The sequence below is a fragment of the Protopterus annectens genome, chromosome 2.part2 (assembly GCF_019279795.1).
Source record: "Protopterus annectens isolate FY-2018-M chromosome 2.part2, PAN1.0, whole genome shotgun sequence".
NCBI classification, from domain to species: domain Eukaryota; kingdom Metazoa; phylum Chordata; order Ceratodontiformes; family Protopteridae; genus Protopterus; species Protopterus annectens.
The window spans coordinates 40,551,792-40,572,670 of record NC_056730.1 but is presented as its reverse complement, the minus strand read 5'-3'; the positions used below and the strand labels follow the sequence as shown (position 1 = coordinate 40,572,670).

The 20,879-nt window shown below is 44.8% G+C and overlaps 1 protein-coding gene across 1 annotated transcript in view; it reads left to right on the top strand.

Annotated features, from left to right (window-relative positions):
- The window catches only part of SLC30A5 (solute carrier family 30 member 5), a 1,152,350-nt gene that overhangs the window by 661,809 nt on the left and 469,662 nt on the right, over positions 1–20,879 (top strand). Inside the window, exon 10 of the mRNA XM_044063733.1 lies at positions 316–524. Within this exon, the coding sequence (XP_043919668.1) occupies positions 316–524 (209 nt within the window). The remainder of the gene's footprint in view (positions 1–315; positions 525–20,879) is intronic.

Sequence of the window (20,879 nt, the reverse complement as noted above, 5' to 3'; positions counted from 1 at the left end):
CTTTGTCGCACGCCTTAACACGAAAGGCTTTGGTATACTGTCCTGACCTTTGGCTATCCTCTGCAGGAGATCCCTTATGTAAGGAATATGGCAACAGTGAAGAGAAGGACATCTACTGTTATGGTAAGATTTTATACAACTGTACTTTAGCTGAGCTAACACTCCAGTCCACTAGTTGGTAATAGTCTGTGTTGCATTATTTGACAACTTTTAACACTTTCCTACTTCTGACCTGCAGATATTTGTTTTCCTTTTCTAGCCTGGTGTAGACGTCTTAAGCTGTAACTGAGAGATATCTTTTTTTTCTTACTATAGCTACCAGTATTCTTTCATCACCATCAAGAAAAGGACACAAGGGCACACTTATCGGATATTCTCCTGAAGGTACTCCCCTCTATAATTTCATGGGAGATGCATTACAACAAACTTCTCAGTCATTACCCAGGTTTATAAAGGAGTCTCTCAAGCAAATTCTTGAAGAGTATGACTCAAGACAGATATTTTACTTTTTATGTTTAAATATGGTGAGTAAATGTCAGCCATTTCATTAAGTCGTAGTATAGCTTTAAGAAATGTATTGAGTTTGAGTAGTGCTTTCTGTCTCTCTCTAAGAAATTGACATGTTTACATAGTAGCTGATTGTTGATGCTTTCAGTCACTGGAAAGGGCCATCTGCCATCAAGTAAGAGAGCATACAATAGACTGTGGGCTTCATGTGATGAGCAAATAACTTTAGTCCATGCCATACTACAATCACGATCTTAAATTCTGTCAGTTAAAACTTTGTCAGTGACACATCTCTGGTTCTGTCCTTGCTGATTTTAAGAAAGCCTTCAACTCCATAATCTATTAAACACTACCGCTAAATCTCAAACATGTTGGGCAAAAGTGTCTAGACTAGATAACTACATCCACTGAACCATTTTCAGAGTCTTTACTTGCCTGCATCTTGCCAAACATTTGCACTTTTCAGCAAAGAAGTAACAAACAAATCTGTAAATGAGGCTTGTCCTGTTTTTTTTTTTACATAGTAACTCTTTAACTCTCCGTATTGTGGACCTCCCATCTTTAAGTACCGTACAGCATGTTGATGACTGCTTCACTCCCCTTTCTCATTGTTTTCCTTCTCTGTGTTGTATTTGCCTTCTCTGATACTCTTCCTCCTCCCCCTTTATGCTTCACTTTTACTTATCTTTGTTCCATAATGCACATTTACGTGCTGTTTCACCTCATAGCTGCATTCCACACCAGCTCAATGTCCATTATGGAAGCCATCCACTCCCGTTGTTATTGTATGTGTCTTTTTAGAATTTGTAGATGATGTGCAGATGTTACTTTTCTTTTGTTGCATTATTGTACATAGTAATTGCTTGTACAAGCAAATTACTACTACTGTTTTTGTGCCATCCCATATTAATTTTGCTCTCTCAGTACTTTTTCTTTTTGGATTCTGATTTGTATTTGCTGTCTCTGTTTGGCATTGTATACTCATGACCATTTTTTTTTTTAACAATCAGTATGGCCTTATTTGCATAAGCTTTTCTGTTTGGAGTATCTATTGTAAATGGTTCTTGCCAAGTTGGACAATATGCTCAGTAAATTAAATATACAGGGAGTTGGTCATTTGTAGAGGCAGCTTCTCACTTAAAGATATGCCCATATAGTGGCAGTGACCTAAAATCAGTCCACTTATGTCGTCTGACCCCTAAAACTGAACATTAAAGTGTTTCTTCACATTTTTTTTTTTACATGCAGCATAACAGGCAGTCTTTAGCAATAGGAACATTACTGGATGTCCTTCCATTTCACTGTTGCAGTATTCGTTACAATTGCAATCCCCTGCCAAGGAAAGCCCAATGTCTGGCCAGTATACCAAAGCATTTAGGTTGCTTTAAGGTATGCCAGACGTCACACGTGTATGGTCCCCACGTATAGCATAGGGCACAAAGGTGACGTCCGGATGTACCTTCCTCATAACTTCTTTGCCTCTAGTCCGAATGCCATCTTCTGATCGTCAGTATGAATGCCCATTTCATCTCTGGTTCACCAAGCTGTTTTAAATAAGTGCCCTGTTGGGGTTTTTGCTCTTATCTTCTTTTTCTTTTTGTTGTTACTTGTGGGGTTTCCTATCATCCAGGAATGGTAAATGCCAGTGCAGGAGACAGATTCCCTGTAAGGACTGTCACGAGCAGTGCATATTTTGTCTCTGTGCTTCCCATGACCATACATCCTGTCCCTTTTCTCAGGCTTTCATCCCAAAGACTTTCAGTAATCGGCTTTCCTCTTTGGCCTTGTATTTAGAGAACCAACATCTTGAGTATTTAGCAAAAGACACTATGGAAGGAACTTCCTGCTCTGAGGGTCAGCCATCTATGAAGAAGAAAAAGAAGTCTCATTTTGATTCTTCACTGTGCCACCTCCGCTGGATGTCTCTACAGAGGTTAGTGAAAGTCTGGAGGATCACTTGGCTATTCTTTTGGATTCCTCTGCTGCTACCCCTTCGGAGGCTGTCATGGATCCAACCTTATCCAAGTGCTTGGAGGCTTAGTAGACGTCTGCTTTGGATGTTCGGGGGGGAGCGGTGCTGATTATTACAGAAGGGCCTAGGGGGTATTCTTCAAATTTTGGTTAGAGAGAAAGTTTGACTACAGTTGTAGAATGCTGTCTGGCATCTGAGCCTTTTAAGTTTTACAGGGCAGACATCCCTTTGAAGAAGAAAAAGAAAACAAAGCATGTTTCTCCTACTCATAAGGACCCTCAGAGTAGCAGAATTTCACATGGGGTTTGTTTAATGCCCTTATGGCTTTGAAACCTCCTCCAGGATTTCCTGATGACTTTCTATTCATATGCTGCAGTATTCATTACATTAGTAAGTCTGCCTCCGACTAACCTGTTCATCTGGCCAGTATCCAGAAGTCTACATGCTACTGCAAGGTACGTGCGGTGCTACACTTCACTCCACGTACTTCAGTCATAAAGAGACATCTGGTATATAGCAGACGTCAGCACGCACCAATCTCAGAACTTTTCTGCCGCCTGTTTGATCGCCTACTGCAGACATTTCGTCATATCGGTTGTTTACCTAGGTTCAGATAAGTACTCCATAGGGTTTTTTCTTTCCTTATGCTTGTTGCTTGTTGGGTGATTTCATGTCGACAAGGAAGGGCAAATGTCAGTGTGGAAGGCATATTCAACATAGGCACCCACAATCTCTGCTTGTTCTATCTAGGTCCAGACCATGATCACACCACTTGCACTATCTGTAAGTCTTTCATCCCCAAATCTCTTAGAAGCCATGTAGCTTTGCTAAAAGTCTGTTTAGAGAACCAATGTCATAAGTGCCTTGTGTGGGATGGAAGTGACGTTGAGTCCTTTGGACGAGCCCCAAGCAAAAAAGGACAAGAAACCTCTGCCTGATCTTGCAGCTGCGCCCTCTCTTTCAGGCATCCCTCCCAAGGCTGATGTAGGCCTGGAGGCTGTTCCAGAGGTGGTAGATGTCCCTTTGCTGGGTACCACACTGGAAGCCCCGAAGGAGTCTGCCAGCATGTCTGCAAGGGTAGTGCAAGCATCTGACTTGGGTGAAAAGGGGGGAACATCGGCTTGTGATATCCGAAGGACCACTCAGTGTTACCCAGATCACTGTGCATGAGAATGTGCTTACTGACATAGTAGAATGTAGGCAGACATCGGCCCCTTCCATCTTCCATCACATGGAGGCTCCTAAAAAGAAAAAGTTAAAGCATCTTGTCACTGTTCCTCAAGAGCAAGCTCCTGATTGGCAGGCATTCTCTCAAATTCTTTTCAGTGTCTTCATGGCCCTGTGCCAGCCCTCTACCTTCTCTGTCCCTCTACAGGCTTTCTCTGCTTCCTCTGCCTTTAAGAGGACAGCTGCAGAATCCTCTTCGGATGATGAGGAATCTTTAGGGGATGTCTCTTTAGCCTACTCCACCCAGATTGCTTCCCCCTTGGGGTATGCCTCCCCAGAAGAGGAATTCAATGGTACAGATTCCTCTGGGGAGGATATTTCTTTAGGAGAGAATATCCAGAACATGAAAGACTTTTTCATGTGGGACTGTTCAAGTCTCAAATATACAAAAGAGGTATTATGACCTCTTGCAAATGGATTTGTCTTCTCCTTTTGCCATTCCCCCAGTCATGCTTGCTTTCCTGGATGCCTTTATAGTTGCATCCAAGTGCCCAGACTCTCAATGCCCTGCTCCCAAGCATCTGGACAGGTTATACAAGGTGCCTGAGGACTCCAAGTTCCTGTTCAAAGCGCCATCTGCAGATCCAGCTACCATTACAGTTTCAGCTGATAAGGCTTTCAAACTACTACCTTTCACCTCCTTATTGCCCTCTGACAAAGAGAGCAAAGTCATGGAGAGGCTGGGGAAAAAAGATTTACACCTCTGCTACTCTGGCCTTTCGGGCAATTAATTACTGGACCCACATGGCTAGATATTCCCTAGCTCTCCTTTCAGATGCAAGGAAACTCCTGTCAAGGCAAAACTGGCAGCTTTACACAATTGCTGTGCCCAGGTAATGGCATGCCATTAAGTGCAGTTACGATGCTGCATATGCCTCAGCTAGGGCAGTAGCCTCTGGGTCAGTCTTTAGAAGATATTCTTGGCTAAGGTTACAACCTTTACCAGATGACTTCAAGGCCAAGTTGATCAACGCACTCCTTGACAATAAAGCCTTATTTGGTTGCTCAGCTGCAGACTTAGTCAAAGTCATTACAGGAAAAAGGTAAGGAGCTTCAGGACCTTAAATATATCCTGGTTTCTCCTGTCCCTAGGCTCCAAAGGAACTACTCGGTAAAGACCGCCTTTTTTTTTAGGAAACCTGCCTTCCCTTCTTCTTCCAAAGGTAAGAGAGGCCATAGGAATCAAGCTGCTGCTTCTAAATCCATTCCATCCACTCCAGCGCAAATCTGCCTTTTCAGTCCCATCCTAAGCCTGGTAGCCTTGACTACCTGTCTCCAGGTCAATTCACTCCCCTGTCTCTTTGTCTCTCCCTCTCTCTTGCTGCTTGGAATCAGATCACCCAGGACTCTTGGTCCTGTCTGTCATCCAGAGAGGATATTTCATGATGTGGGAATCTTGCACCTTTTTCACAGGCATCCCACAACCACCAAAAGAACAATTGGTTTTCTTCCATCAGATCATCTCGTATCTTCTTTCTCGGGGGACAATTCAAGACGTCCCTCCCTCCCAACAAGGGAAAAGTTTCTGTTCCAGGATGTTTTTGGTCCCCAGGAAGGATGGCCCCTGGAGACTCATCCCAGATCTTTCCCATTTGTACACATTCCTGAAAACTCCCGCTTTCTGAATGCTAACTTTGCCTTCTTTTCTTCTTTTATTCTTCCCCAGGCATTCATGGTATCTTTAGACATCAAAGATGCTCATCTTCACAGCTACATCCACCCCCTGTTCAGGAAACATTTACGTTTTTCTGTAGCTTTTTGGCAGTTTCAGTTTTGTGCTTTGCCCTTTGGTCTATATACTGCACCAAGGGTCTTCACAAAATGCTTGGCTCCTGTAATAGCATTTTGCAGACTGCAGGGAATCAAGATCTTCCTCTCCCTATACAAACTTCTTATCTAAACCCAGTCCTCAGACCTACCTCAGGAAAATCTTTCTTTCACAATTTCCTTTCTGGAGACTCTAGGCTTCACTATAAACTATTAAAAGTCCTCACTGACCCCCTCACAAGACCATATTTTTCTGGGCTGCAGGATCCAAACAAACAAGATGCTAGCTTCTCTGCCCGCCAAAAAGTTGCTGTTCCTCACTTCCTACTTCCAAACCATATTACCCCTTCATTCTTTACACCTCCTGGGGTTCATGGTATCTATGATCCCCATGTTTCCACTGGCCAAGTTGCACATGAGGAAGATTCAATGGTTCCTAAAGACAGATTGGACACAGCATTCCCACCTTCTGGATTACATGATCCCACTCCTATCTTGTTTAAAAAAAGGAGTTGGATTGGTGGGTCCTGCAGGTGTCCAAAAATTCTGTTCTCCCCCTACAGCCACCCCTACCCTCTCAAGAGTTATACACAGATGCCTCTGACACAGGATGGGGTGCAACACTACTAACCTGGAGGGTCAGGGATGTTTGGAGGCCCAGCACAGTCAAAGGAACATATCAGTGTCAAAGACATGAGGGCCCTCATTTTTCTGCCCTACAATTCTTCAAAACCAAACTAACTCCAGGGATGCTGAGGTGGTTCACAGACAATGCCACTGTCCTTTTGGTACATCAACAAGCAGGGGGGAATGAAGTCTTACCTTCTGTGCAGACTAGCCCTGCTTGCCTGGGAGCTAGCTTTACAAAGCTGAGTTCCCCTTCAAGCAGTTTACCTTTCGTCAGCTCAGAATGTGGTGTCAGACTCATTAAGCATATCTATGACCCAGTCTCATGAATGAATGTTACACAGGGATATGTTTTTGGACCTGACCCATCATTGGGGTACACCTTGGGTAGATCCTTTTGCTTCCCCGATGAACAGACAACTTCCGAAGTTTTGTGCCAGGGTTCTACATCCCTTGGCCTGGAAGGTGGATTCTCTATCATTCTTTTTGAAGGGGATGTTTCTCTATGCATACTCCCCTTGCCTCCACTCCAAAAGGTCCTAATGAAGATTCAGCAGGACCAACCAAAAAACCCGCTGGTGACTTCCTTTTGACCAAGGCAGCACAGGTTCCCCTTTCTCCTGCACTTAGCCAGGGGAAATCACCACAAGTTACCCCGCAGGATGGATCTACTCACACAGGACAAGGGAACCTTAATACATCCACAGTTGTCAACTCTGAACCTGGCTCTGTGGGTGATAGGGTTTTAATTCCCTTTAGACACCTACTTTCAGAGGATGTGCTTCAAGTTCTGCAGGAAGTCCTATGTTTTCAAATGAAAAATGTTTTCCATCTGGTGTCTCAAGAAGGACTTACAGCCACTGTCAGTGGATGTCCTGGTGGTTTTATCCTACCTGTGTGAAGTAATGAAGGGTGCGTTCTCTTACTCCTTGGTGATGGCTCACCTTTCAGCCATCTCGGCTTGTCTGCCTATGTCTCCTCTTTTACCCTTTAGGTTAGAGGTTAAACTGTTCCTTAAAGGTGTCCTTCATTTAGACCACCAAGGAAACTAGTTCCTCCTCCTTGGGAATCTCAGTTTTGTGCTAGAGAAGCTTGCATTGGCACCTTTTGAGCCAGCAAGTTCATCTTCCCTGATGCAAAGCACTTGGAAAACAGTTCTGCTTGTGGCCATTACCTCTGCCAGAAGGTCTTTGAGTTGCAACCTCTGATCTAATCCTTCTTTCACAGTCTTCCACACAGACAGGGTATCCTTGTGTACCAACCCTTCCTTTATGCCCAGGGTGGTCAGTAAATTATCTTTTAATCAGTCTATAAATCTTCCCACCTTTTTTCCTTCCCCTCAATCTTCCAATGAAAGAATTCTGCACTGCTTGGGTGTGCACAGGCAATTCATATATTATATTGATAAAACCAAATTTATCAGTAAATCTGAACACCTGTTTGGCTCATACCACCCAAGGGCCCTGGATCAACCAATTTCCAAGCAAACCATATTTCCTAGATTTCAAAAGCTATCTCTTTCTGCTATTCATCTAATGATAAGAGCCTTTCTTCCCCAGTGAGTGCACACACCACTACGGCACTGACCTCCTCTGGGACTTTCTTTAAAGGCTTGGATACTTGCTCTATTCCGAAGGTGGCTTCCTGGTCTTCTGTTCATACTGTCACTAAACATTATAAACTTGATGTCATCTCTAGGCCTAGGGCTGGTTTCCCCAGAGCTATTCTACAGGAGTTTGTAGAAAGTCTCTACTCCTCCTCCTCTCAATTTTTACCAAGCATGTGCTTTGGCATTCTCCCTAATGAGGTGAATACTGCAGCATATGAATTGAAGGACATAGACTAGCTGTGTAAAATCTTACCATAACCATAGATGATGATCTCTTTTATATGCTGCAGTATTGCCCCCCCCCCCCCCCATGCTTGCCTGTTTTTCCTGGTGATATGTTATCACCTAGGCTCAGGCTGGTGCTTGGCGTCATTCAGTTCTGAGGTTGGTGCATGCTGATATCTACTTTATACCAAACATTTCTTTATGACTAACGTACGCAAAGCGATGCGCGGTGTTGCACACAACTCGCAGTGGCACGTAGACTTTTGTATACTGGCTGGATGTACGAGTCAGCCGGAGGCAGACTCCCTAATGTGATGAATACTGCAGCATGTAGAAGAGAAGGACATCTATGGTTATTGTAAGATTTTACACAACTATTTTTTCCTGCAACACCTTGGTTCTCAACTCCTCTTAAAAGGCCAAAGAAACAAGATTCCTCTGAGAGAGGTGGATTCAGATGAGGTATCACTTACTTTACTCATCCCATATTCCTTCCTGTTTAGACTATGGTTCTGAAGTAGAGGAGTCTACTAGTCCTGACACTCCCTTTGAGGAGATTTCCTTCAGAGAGACAGTTTCCAGAATGACAGATTTTTTTAAATGGGATTGTGCTCCGGTTTCTGAGGTACAGAAGAGGTATTATGAGCTTCCTCAAATGGACTCTCCCAGACCTTCTGCTTTCCCTCCTGTTTTGGCTGCCTTGCTGAATGCCTTCTCTATTGCATCTCTGGCTCCAAACTCCCAGCCCCCAGCTACCAAAAAAAAAAAATGATAGATTTTACAGGGTGCCTGAGGATTGCAGATTCCTTTATAGTAGTCATTCAGATGACCTCTTTTTGGTGTCTGTGGCATCTATATCCATCTCCATTACTGCCTTCTACAAAGCTTCTTCCTTCTGATAATGACAGCAGGACTATAGAAAGGCTAGGTAAGAAGGTTTATATCTCCGCTAACTTGGCTTTTAGTGCTATGAATTACCAAACTCGTATGTCCAGATAGATTTTGGCGGCTCTTTCGTCTGTCGGGTAATTTCTGACCTTCCTGATTCTAAAGGGAAAACTTCTGTCCTCTCCTTGTTGGGGACTTCTTCTCAAGTGGCTCGCCATTCTATAAAGTGCAGTTGTGACACAGCAGTTTGCTTCTTCCAGAGCTGCTGCTTTTGGTTCTGTATTGAGGAGATATTCCTGGCTTCATCTTCGCCCTTTGCACAGTGATATTAAAGCTAAGATGACAGATGCTCCTGTGGATAACAAACACTTATTTGGTGCAACTGCTGATGATTCAAGTCTCTGCAGGAGAAGAGCAGGGCCTTGCAGGAACTTAAACAAGTTTTTGTTTCTCCTGTGCTTAAGTTTCAAAGAAATTACCCTAATAAGCCGGTGTTTGTACGTAGGCAGTTTCAACCTCCTCCCAAAGGTAAGATGTGGGTAAAAAGGCTCCTTCTGCTAAAGCTACCCAGACTCCTGTAACCCAAAAATCTCCTTTTCCTGAAAAAATAGGTGTTTAATTATCCTTTTCTTTTCAACCACATTTCTCTTTATCTTCATCTTTCTCTACCCCTTCCAGTTTGGTTATTTATTTATTATTTATTTACATTTGTTGACCGAGAATGTCCAACTGGACGCAGGTCCATTTTCAGCAGAGGCCCGGGGAGAAAAGCTCCACAAATTAAAATGTTACAGACATAGTTACATATGAAGAATCCTAGCAATTAAAATATTACAGATATAATTACAGATGAAGAACATAGTACATTCAATGGATAACTAGCATCTGTTCCATCCACGAAGTCATAGCAGATATTAATTGTTACAGTAAGTTACTGTCATGTGATAAGTAGAGATTACTCAAGATTCCTGGATCCTTTCTATTATCCGCTTAGGTTATTACATGTTCTGAAAATCTGTTCCCCCTTTCAGGGGCTTTCTTCATCCCCATCAGGAACAGTTGGCTTTCTTTCCATGGGTGCTTTAGGATCTTTTGACTCTGGGAATTATTCAGGAGGTTCCAGTTTCCCAAAGGAGGAAAGGGTTTTACTCCAGAATATTTTTGGTTCCGAGGAAAGATGGCACTTGGAGACCCATTCTAGACCTCTGTCATTTAAACACCTTTCTGAAAGTCCCTTCCTTTTGTGTGCTATCCCTTCAGACTTTGTTCCCTCTGCTGCTTCCTCAGGCTGTTCTAGTGTCTGTGGACCTCAAGGATGCATGTCTTTACATCCATATTCATCCTCTTTTCAGGAAGTTTTTATGTTTCTCTGTTGCTTCCTGGTATTTTTAGTTTTGGCCTTTCTACTGCTACAAGGGTATTCACCAAATGTCTCAGTCCTGTGATTCCTTTTTGTAGGCTAAGGGGGTACAAGTTTTTCCCTACTTAAATGATGGATTTGCTTCAGGCATACTCTCCAGAGATTCTACTGTAGCATCTTCACTTTGCCATGTCCCTTTTGCAAAGCATGGGGGTTCACTACAAATTTCCAAAAGTCTTTTCTGCCTCCTTCACAGGATCATGTATTTCTGGGGTGCAGGATCCAGACTACTCCAGTGCTGGCATCCCTGCATCCTCCCAAGGCCTCGACTTTAATTTCTTTCTTTCAGTCCCTTCTTCCTCTGGCCTTAATCAAGGCAAGGGAGTTTCTGGCCTCTTAGTCTTATGGCTGCCACCATTCATGTGCTCCTTTTTAGCCAAGCTCCACATGAGGAAACTTTAGTGGTTTCTAAAGTCAGTTTGGCTTCAGCATTCTCATCCCCTGGACTTTTTAGTTCCTCTTTTTCCATTGCTCAAGCTGGAATTTCAGTGGAGGATTCAGCAGTTGACTCTCAATCCAGGGCTCTCTTTTCAACCCCCTCTTCCCTCTCAGGAGCTGTTCACAGTTGCTTCAGACATGGGATGAGGACCATCCTTTGACCCTCTAAAGGTGCAGGGTCCTTGATCACCTCAACAAAGGAAAGACCACATCACTGTAAAGGAGATGACAGCTCTTCTGCTGGCTGTTTAAGCTTTTCACCCTCTAGTGTCCTTGAGGCTTCCCAAGATGTTTACAGACAATACTGCAGTGATGTGGTATGTCAACAAGCAAAGGGGAATGAGATCTTACCTCCTTTGCTGGTTGGCTCTACTAGTGTGGAAACTAACTATCCACTACTGTGTGACTCTTCAGACAGTTTATATTCTCTCAGGCCATAACATTGTGGCACACTCTCTCAGCAGGTCCATAACACAGTCCTACGGGTGGATGATTCACAGGATGTGATAGTGTTCAATCTCGCCGTTTGTTCTTACACATGGGTTCGGAGCCGATCCTTGGCTCCGTGCCAGCCTCTTGCAAGCTCTGCATCGAGAAGAATCTCGAGACAATCTAATACCCACAATCCCCCTCTGCCTTTACCTCAGATCTAGTTTGCCGCTGCTGCATTCGCATCGTTGGGAGCTAGCTCGAGAGTCTAAGCTAAGATATAACTTTTTTTGTTATATTTTATTAGAATTCTATTTCTATTTGATGTTTCAGTATTATTCTGTATGATTGTGTTGTGGTCTCGTTGAGTTCTTGGTACCGTTAACTAGTTTTTATCGGTTAAATATTTTTCGGGGCCTACACCCTTCATAAATTTAATATATTTGAGGAATCTTTATACCGGATTTGACAATTTTTATCGGATTTGACAAACTTTAACGGATTTGACTGCATTACTGGACTTGTCTCTCTTTCCTATAATGTCTGATAAGATGAAGTCAGGTTTCAAGCGTTGTCAGTGTGGCCAGAAAATGTCAGTGACTGACAACCATAGTTCCTGCGTCTACTGCCTTGGCCCTGTCCACTTGCAAGAGGACTGCTCCATCTGTCACTCTTTTAGTGGGAGGGTCATGACAGATAGGCGCAGGAAACTAATGGACAGAGGTCTATTGAAACCTTCTTTCCAGGAGGCTCTGGATGCTTCTGACCAGGCATCAAAGTCCTCTATGAATCGAAGACGCCGGAGCCCAAGTCATCGGCTCCGAGCTCTTCAGCAAAGGTTAGATCACCGGTTCCACAGACTTGGGCCGAGTGTTCAACTGGTATCGGTTCCTGAGCCTCGAGTCTTGGAACCGTGATGGAGCTCCCTCCTTCGGCCTTATTGAGGTCGGCTCCGTCTTCGGTTCCTTCCGCCCGTTCTTCCTCCAAACTTTCGGATATCGATGTGGATCGCGTGGTGCAGGAGTTATTGGTGCATTCTGCCCTCTCCAAACTTATTTCGGTTTCCACCCAGTTGGTGTCGAAACTTGAAGGCCTCCCTGTATCTCCATCCATTCCTCCTCCGAGACCGATTCAGTCTTTGGAGCCGGAAGAGGCTGATCTACTGATTGTGGAGCCCTCGGGTCCAGAACCGCCTTTTCTTGGTCTGTTCCTTCACCTCGACTCCGCCGGACCCGATACCGAGTCTCGGAGCCGACGGTCTGTCCTTGGTTCCGGGGCGAGAGTCGAACCGACGTTTGGTTCCGACTCTCCCCTCGGGCCTCGGCGGATCGATTCGGCTCCGCCCTTGGGGTCGATGCCTTCGGTGCCCGTGTCGGGATTCTTCCCATTTCCTCGAACCGGGGACTCTTCGATGCGGGACCTGGGCGTCGACCTGATGAGGAAGGTGTTGTCTACCCAGACAACCACATCAGTGGAAGCAACCTCTCCTCCCCATAAAGGGTCGTTATCTTCATCTGCACCCACGGCCACATCCAAGCCGGGCACCAGTGTCTCAGCCACCCTGGAGGGTGCCCCTCTTCCTCCAAGGCTTCTTCGGATGCTCCCCGAAGAAGTCCCTAGGAAGAGATTGTGTAAGAGGAGACACTTGGATTCTCCACAGGAATCCTTGACATCTGATACTGACTTAGATGAGTCAGAGGGGTCCCCTAAGTCACCTTCGGAAGATGTCTCTTTTTCGGACATATTGGAGATCCTGAAACAGAGAGGTGACTGGCAGTCCCTTCCCCCTTCTGAGGATGAGTCAGTTCTGCTGAAGGCATTTGGTGCTCGCCCTTCTTCCTCCTAGTCACTCCGCCTCTACTAACTAATGGAACTAATTGCTCAAGGGCGTGGAGGCACCTGACACAGTAGAACCAGTTCCAAGGAAACCTAATAAATACATCATGGCACCTCAGGACAAGTCCTACCTAACAAAAGGAGTTCCAGTAGACGCTATGGTGGTGGCAGCAGCCACGAAAAAGGAGATGTCGAGTCTTTTCGCCTGTCCATCCTCCTAATAAAGATTCTAGGACGATGGATAGATACGGAAGCGCATTTTTAGTTCAGCGGCTTTTTCCATGCGATCCCTGAACTATTTGACCCATTTTACACGCCTACAGAGGGATCTAGTCAAAGAGTTGGGAGATACCTCCAGGGGTACTACAGATGCAGCTGTCTCAGAGAAAGTGACAGCGCAACTTAATACCCTAACATCGATTGTTAACTTCGTCCATGAGGCTGATTTCTACACAGCGAAGGTTCGAGTAGGGCAGCAGCTTCAGCGATTGCTCTTAGACAATCCTGGATGCTTATGCTCCTTTGCGGAAGCCTTCAAGTCTTCCTTTACTAACGCCTCCCATTTGACGGTGCCTGGGAGCTAGCTTTACAAAGCTGAGTTCCCCTTCAAGCAGTTTACCTTTCGTCAGCTCAGAATGTGGTGTCAGACTCATTAAGCATATCTATGACCCAGTCTCATGAATGGATGTTACACAGGGATATGTTTTTGGACCTGACCCATCATTGGGGTACACCTTGGGTAGATACTTTTGCTTCCCCGATGAACAGACAACTTCCGAAGTTTTGTGCCAGGGTTCTACATCCCTTGGCCTGGAAGGTGGATGCCCTATCATTCTTTTTGAAGGGGATGTTTCTCTATGCATACTCCCCTTGCCTCCACTCCAAAAGGTCCTAATGAAGATTCAGCAGGACCAACCAAAAAACCTGCTGGTGACTTCCTTTTGACCAAGGCCGCACAGGTTCCCCTTTCTCCTGCACTTAGCCAGGGGAAATCGCCACAAGTTACCCCGCAGGATGGATCTACTCACACAGGACAAGGGAACCTTAATACATCCACAGTTGTCAACTCTGAACCTGGCTCTGTGGGTGATAGGGTTTTAATTCCCTTTAGACACCTACTTTCAGAGGATGTGCTTCAAGTTATGCAGGAAGTCCTATGTTTTCAAATGAAAAATGTTTTCCATCTGGTGTCTCAAGAAGGACTTACAGCCACTGTCAGTGGATGTCCTGGTGGTTTTATCCTACCTGTGTGAAGTGATGAAGGGTGCGTTCTCTTACTCCTTGGTGATGGCTCATCTTTCAGCCATCTCGGCTTGTCTGCCTATGTCTCCTCTTTTAGCCTTTAGGTTAGAGGTTAAACTGTTCCTTAAAGGTGTCCTTCATTTAGACCACCAAGGAAACTAGTTCCTCCTCCTTGGGAATCTCAGTTTTGTGCTAGAGAAGCTTGAATTGGCACCTTTTGAGCCAGCAAGCTCATCTTCTCTGATGCAAAGCACTTGGAAAACAGTTCTGCTTGTGGCCATTACCTCTGCCAGAAGGTCTTTGAGTTGCAACCTCTGATCTAATCCTTCTTTCACAGTCTTCCACGCAGACAGGGTATCCTTGTGTACCAACCCTTCCTTTATGCCCAGGGTGGTCAGTAAATTATCCTTTAATCAGTCTATAAATCTTCCCACCTTTTTTCCTTCCCCTCAATCTTCCAATGAGAGAATTCTGCACTGCTTGGGTGTGCACAGGCAATTCATATATTATATTGATAAAACCAAATTTATCAGTAAATCTGAACACCTGTTTGGCTCATACCACCCAAGGGCCCTGGATCAACCAATTTCCAAGCAAACCATATTTCCTAGATTTCAAAAGCTATCTCTTTCTGCTATTCATCTAATGATAAGAGCCTTTCTTCCCCAGTGAGTGCACACCACTCGCACTGTCCTCCTCTGGGACTTTCTTTAAAGGCTTGGATACTTGCTCTATTCCGAAGGTGGCTTCCTGGTCTTCTGTTCATACTGTCACTAAACATTATAAACTTGATGTCATCTCTAGGCCTAGGGCTGGTTTCCCCAGAGCTATTCTACAGGAGTTTGTAGAAAGTCTCTACTCCTCCTCCTCTCAATTTTACCAAGCATGTGCTTTGGCATTCTCCCTAATGAGGTGAATACTGCAGCATATGAATTGAAGGACATAGACTAGCTGTGTAAAATCTTACCATAACCATAGATGATGATCTCTTTTATTGCAGTATTTGCTTGCCTGTTTTTCCTGGTGATATGTTATCACCTAGGCTCAGGCTGGTGCTTGGCATTCAGTTCTGAGGTTGGTGCTGATATCCACTTTATACCAAACATTTCTTTATGACTACGTGCGTGTGTTGCACACAACTCGCGGTGGCACGTAGACTTTTGTATACTGGCTGGATTAGTCAGCGGAGGCAGACTCCCTAATGTGATGAATACTGCAGCATGTAGAAGAGAAGGACATCTATGGTTATTGTAAGATTTTACACAACTATTTTTTCCTGCAACACCTTGGTTCTCAACTCCTCTTAAAAGGCCAAAGAAACAAGATTCCTCTGAGAGGTGGATTCAGATGAGGTATCACTTACTTTACTCATCCCATATTCCTTCCTCTTTAGACTATGGTTCTGAAGTAGAGGAGTCTACTAGTCCTGACACTCCCTTTGAGGAGATTTCCTTCAGAGAGACAGTTTCCAGAATGATAGATTTTTTAAATGGGATTGTGCTCGGTTTCTGAGGTACAGAAGAGGTTTTGAGCTTCAAATGGACTCTCCCAGACCTTATGCTTTCCCTCCTGTTTTGGCTGCCTTGCTGAATGCCTTCTCTATTGCACTGGCTCCAAACTCCCAGCCCCAGCTACCAAAAAAATGATAGATTTTACAGGGTGCCTGAGGATTGCAGATTCCTGTATATAGTCATTCAGATGACCTCTTTTGGTGTCTGTGGCATCTATATCCATCTCCATTACTGCCTTCTACAAAGCTTCTTCCTTCTGATAATGACAGCAGGACTATAGAAAGGCTAGGTAAGAAGGTTTATATCTCCTAACTTGGCTTTTAGTGCTATGAATTACCAAACTCGTATGTCCAGATAGATTTTGGCTTTCCTGTCTGGTAATTTCTGACCTTCCTGATTCTAAAGGAAAACTTCTGTCCTTCTTAACGTTGGGGACTGTCTCTGTGAGGAAGTGTTGTCTCGCCAGTTCATACCAAAGTAAGCAACTCTCCTGCCCCATAAAGGCGTTATCTTCTTGCACCACGGCTGCAGATCCAAGCTTGAGGAGACAGGTCTCAGCCCCGAGGGGCCCTCTTGCTCAGGTACTTAAAGCTCAAGGACAGTCCCTGGAAAGTTTGAAAGGAGACACATTGGATTTCCCAGATCTTGACAACTGATCTGACTTAGATGGTCAAGGTCCTCCTAAGTCACCTTCAGAGTCTCTTTGACATATTGGAACTCCTGAAACAGAAGGTGATGGCATCCCTTTCCCTTCTATATAGTTTCAAGCATTTGGTGCTCCCTTCTCCTCCTTCACTCCTAGATAAGGTAACTATTGCTCGAAGGCGTGTACTCCTGACACAGGAACCAGGTCCAAGGGGAAAGCCTATTCTCAAGCTACCCAGAAAGCTCCTCTAACAAAAGGAGTTCCAGTGCGCTATGGTTCAGCGAAAAAAGGAGATGTCGAGCTTCTATCTTCCATCCTCTTAAGTTCAGGACCATGGAAATAGGAAGCGCATTTTATTCACTTTCTGCATCCCTGAATTATTTACCCATTTTACAGTACGAGGATCTGTCAAATGGGGATACGTCCAGGGTACTACAGAGAGTGTCTCGAGAATAAGCTCCATCAATCATGTTAACTCGTCCATGAGGCTGATTTTACAACAGTTCGATAGGGACACTTCAGCGATTGCTCTAGACAATCCTGGATGCTTATGTCTTGGAAGCCTTCAAGTCTTCCTTTACTAACGCCCCATTTGATGGTGCCACTCTTTTGGCCCCAAAGTAAAGGAGACCCTTACCCGGTGTGAACAGGAGGGAAAGACTCTGTCTGCTGTCGGAGTCCGTTTTCCACCCCAACCAGACGACCCCAAAGGGCAACGTGGTGGAAAATGTGGTTTCAAAACCCCAAGGATCTTTCCCAGGCACAGGTGATGCCCCTCTAGAGGCAGAGGAGGGGCAGAGGTGGAAGACGCCGCCTGGCGGCAGAGGGGTCCAACATCAAGGTGACAGGGATACACTCCTGGTAAACCTTTCCAGCACTCCTGAGAGGAGGCCCGACTGTCCTGCTCTGGAGGCAGTCGGGGTCGCTTTTATACCCTCAGGCCTGGCAAATTTAACTACAGACAAGTGGGTAAAAGCGTGGTTACCAGAGGTTACAACATACCCTTTCTATCCATCCCATTCCAAAGAAAAGACTCCCAGATGTACCCCCATCTGCAGAGCCAGCAGCTATAGAAATTTCAAAGCTGCTAGAAAAAGAGTCATCCAACCAGTCCCAGCGGACCAGCAAGGATTCGGGACTTACTCAAGGTTCTTTTAGTTCCAAAGAAAACAGGGGACTGGAGGCCCATTCTGGACCTAAGCTACCTCAATACCTTGTCAAGAAAGAAAAGTTCGAATGGTCACGCTTCAATCGATCCTTCCATTCTTACAGAAGGACGACTGGATGTGCTCAATAGATCTGAAGAATGCATACTACCACATCAAAATGGCCAGGGCATCCAGAGATCATCGCTCCGGCTGGGAGCCAGTCACTTTCAATTACGAGCCCTGCCCTTTGGTCTGACCTCAGCCCCCAGGGTCTTCACCAAATGCATGGCACTGGTAGCGTCTCACTTGAGACGCCAAGGATTCCAGGTGTTTCCGTATCTGGACGACTGGCTCCTTTCTGCCACCACCAGCGTCAACTATACAGGCCAGAGACTTACTCTTCAACTGTGTGTTCACCTAGATTTCCGTAAATCGAAAATCCTTACTTCAGCCATCACAAAATATCTTGTTCATAGGAGCAGAATTAAACACACGTCAGTTAATTCTGAGGCTTCCCCAGAAAGGATATTATCACTTCAGACTCATATCCTTTTCTCTTTTCAAGGAAATCTCCAGCAAAACTAGGGACTGAAGGTGTTGGCCTCATGTCAGCCTCCCTTATTGCAATTCCCTTGGGAAGACTGCACATGAGAGTCCTACAATGGCTACTGTTTGCACAATGGTCGTTCAACAACTACCTCTAACACACAGATTCTTATAACAAAGACATGCAAAACATCTAAACTGGTGGCTTCAAACGCAACCTTTCCAAGGGGAGACCATTTGTGCTACCCACCACAGTTACGGTGACCACGGACGCTTCCCTGATAGGGTGGGGGCATCTTTCAGGGACAGACAGTCCAAGGCGAATGGACCAATTTGGAGTACAATCTGGACATCAATGTTCTAGAGTTGAGGGCAGTGTTTCTAGCGTTGCAACACTTTGCTCCCCTTCTTCCTCTAGGGAACTATTGCAGTTCAGACGGACAACATGTCTGTAGTCTGGTACATAAACAAGCAAGGGGAACCAATCCTATCAGCTATGCAGAGAGGCCATGAGAATTTGGCAATGGGCGGAGTCCACGGTCGCTTAATAGCAACGCACATCCCGGGTCATCCAACGTCATAGCCGACAGGCTGAGCAGAGCAATTCTGTTACCACACGAGTGGTCCCTAAAACAGTCAGTAGCGAAGGTTTTTCAATGGGGCCAGCCTTCCTGCGATCTGTTTGCCTCCAATGACGCCAAATGCAGGAGCTACTTTGCCCTATTACCCCTCCAGGGGGAAATCCCCAGGGACGCTGGTTCACGATTGGCCCCGGGACTCCTGACTTTCCTCCATTTCCTCTGATATCAAAGTTTCTCCAGAAAGCCAGGAACCTACACAGGACAATAATGCTCATTGCCCCATTCTGGCCTCGTCAAATTTGGTTCCCTTCCTGAAGATCACTGCATTCGGGGACCTGGATTCTGGACCCAGAGCCAGATCTATTGACTCACTCGTCAGGGTTCCCCCCCAGCCTGTCCCTCCAGATGAGGTATCACTTACTTTACTCATCCCATATTCCTTCCTCTTTAGACTATGGTTCTGAAGTAGAGGAGTCTACTAGTCCTGACACTCCCTTTGAGGAGATTTCCTTCAGAGAGACAGTTTCCAGAATGATAGATTTTTTTTAAATGGGATTGTGCTCCGGTTTCTGAGGTACAGAAGAGGTATTATGAGCTTCCGCAAATGGACTCTCCCAGACCTTATGCTTTCCCTCCTGTTTTGGCTGCCTTGCTGAATGCCTTCTCTATTGCATCACTGGCTCCAAACTCCCAGCCCCCAGCTACCAAAAAAAAAAAAATGATAGATTTTACAGGGTGCCTGAGGATTGCAGATTCCTGTATAATAGTCATTCAGATGACCTCTTTTTGGTGTCTGTGGCATCTATATCCATCTCCATTACTGCCTTCTACAAAGCTTCTTCCTTCTGATAATGACAGCAGGACTATAGAAAGGCTAGGTAAGAAGGTTTATATCTCCGCTAACTTGGCTTTTAGTGCTATGAATTACCAAACTCGTATGTCCAGATAGATTTTGGCGGCTCTTTCGCCTGTCTGGTAATTTCTGACCTTCCTGATTCTAAAGGGAAAACTTCTGTCCTCTCCTTGTTGGGGACTTCTCACGTGGCTCGCCATTCTATAAAGTACAGTTGTGACACAGCAGTTTGCTTCTTCCAGAGCTGCTGCTTTTGGTTCTGTATTGAGGAGATATTCCTGGCTTCAGCTTCGCCCTTTGCACAGTGATATTAAAGCTAAGATGACAGATGCTCCTGTGAATAACAAACATTTATTTGGTGCAACTGCTGATGATTCAAGTCTCTGCAGGAGAAGAGCAGGGCCTTGCAGGAACTTAAACAAGTTTTTGTTTCTCCTGTGCTTAAGTTTCAAAGAAATTACCCTAATAAGCCGGTGTTTGTACGTAGGCAGTTTCAACCTCCTCCCAAAGGTAAGATGTGGGTAAAAAGGCTCCTTCTGCTAAAGCTACCCAGACTCCTGTAACCCAAAAATCTCCTTTTCCTGAAAAAATAGGTGTTTGATTATCCTTTTGTTTTCAACCACATTTCTCTTTATCTTCATCTTTCTCTACCCCTTCCAGATTGGTTATTTATTTATTATTTATTTACATTTGTTGACCGAGAATGTCCAACTGGACGCAGGTCCATTTTCAGCAGAGGCCCGGGGAGAAAAGCTCCACAAATTAAAATGTTACAGACATAGTTACATATGAAGAATCCTAGCAATTAAAATATTACAGACATAGTTACAGATGAAGAACATAGTACATTCAATGGATAACTAGCATCTGTTCCATCCACGAAGTCATAGCAGATATTAATTGTTACAGTAAGTTACTGTCATGTGATAAGTAGAGATTACTCAAGATTCCTGGATCCTTTCTATTATCCGCTTAGGTTATTACATGTTCTGAAAATCCATTCCCCCTTTCAGGGGCTTTCTTCATCCCCATCAGGAACAGTTGGCTTTCTTTCCATGGGTGCTTTAGGATCTTTTGACTCTGGGAATTATTCAGGAGGTTCCAGTTTCCCAAAGGAGGAAAGGGTTTTACTCCAGAATATTTTTGGTTCCGAGGAAAGATGGCACTTGGAGTCCCATTCTAGACCTCTGTCATTTAAACACCTTTCTGAAAGTCCCTTCCTTTTGTGTGCTATCCCTTCAGACTTTGTTCCCTCTGTTGCTTCCTCAGGCTGTTCTAGTGTCTGTGGACCTCAAGGATGCATGTCTTTACATCCATATTCATCCTCTTTTCAGGAAGTTTTTATGTTTCTCTGTTGCTTCCTGGTATTTTTATTTTTGGCCTTTCTACTGCTACAAGGGTATTCAC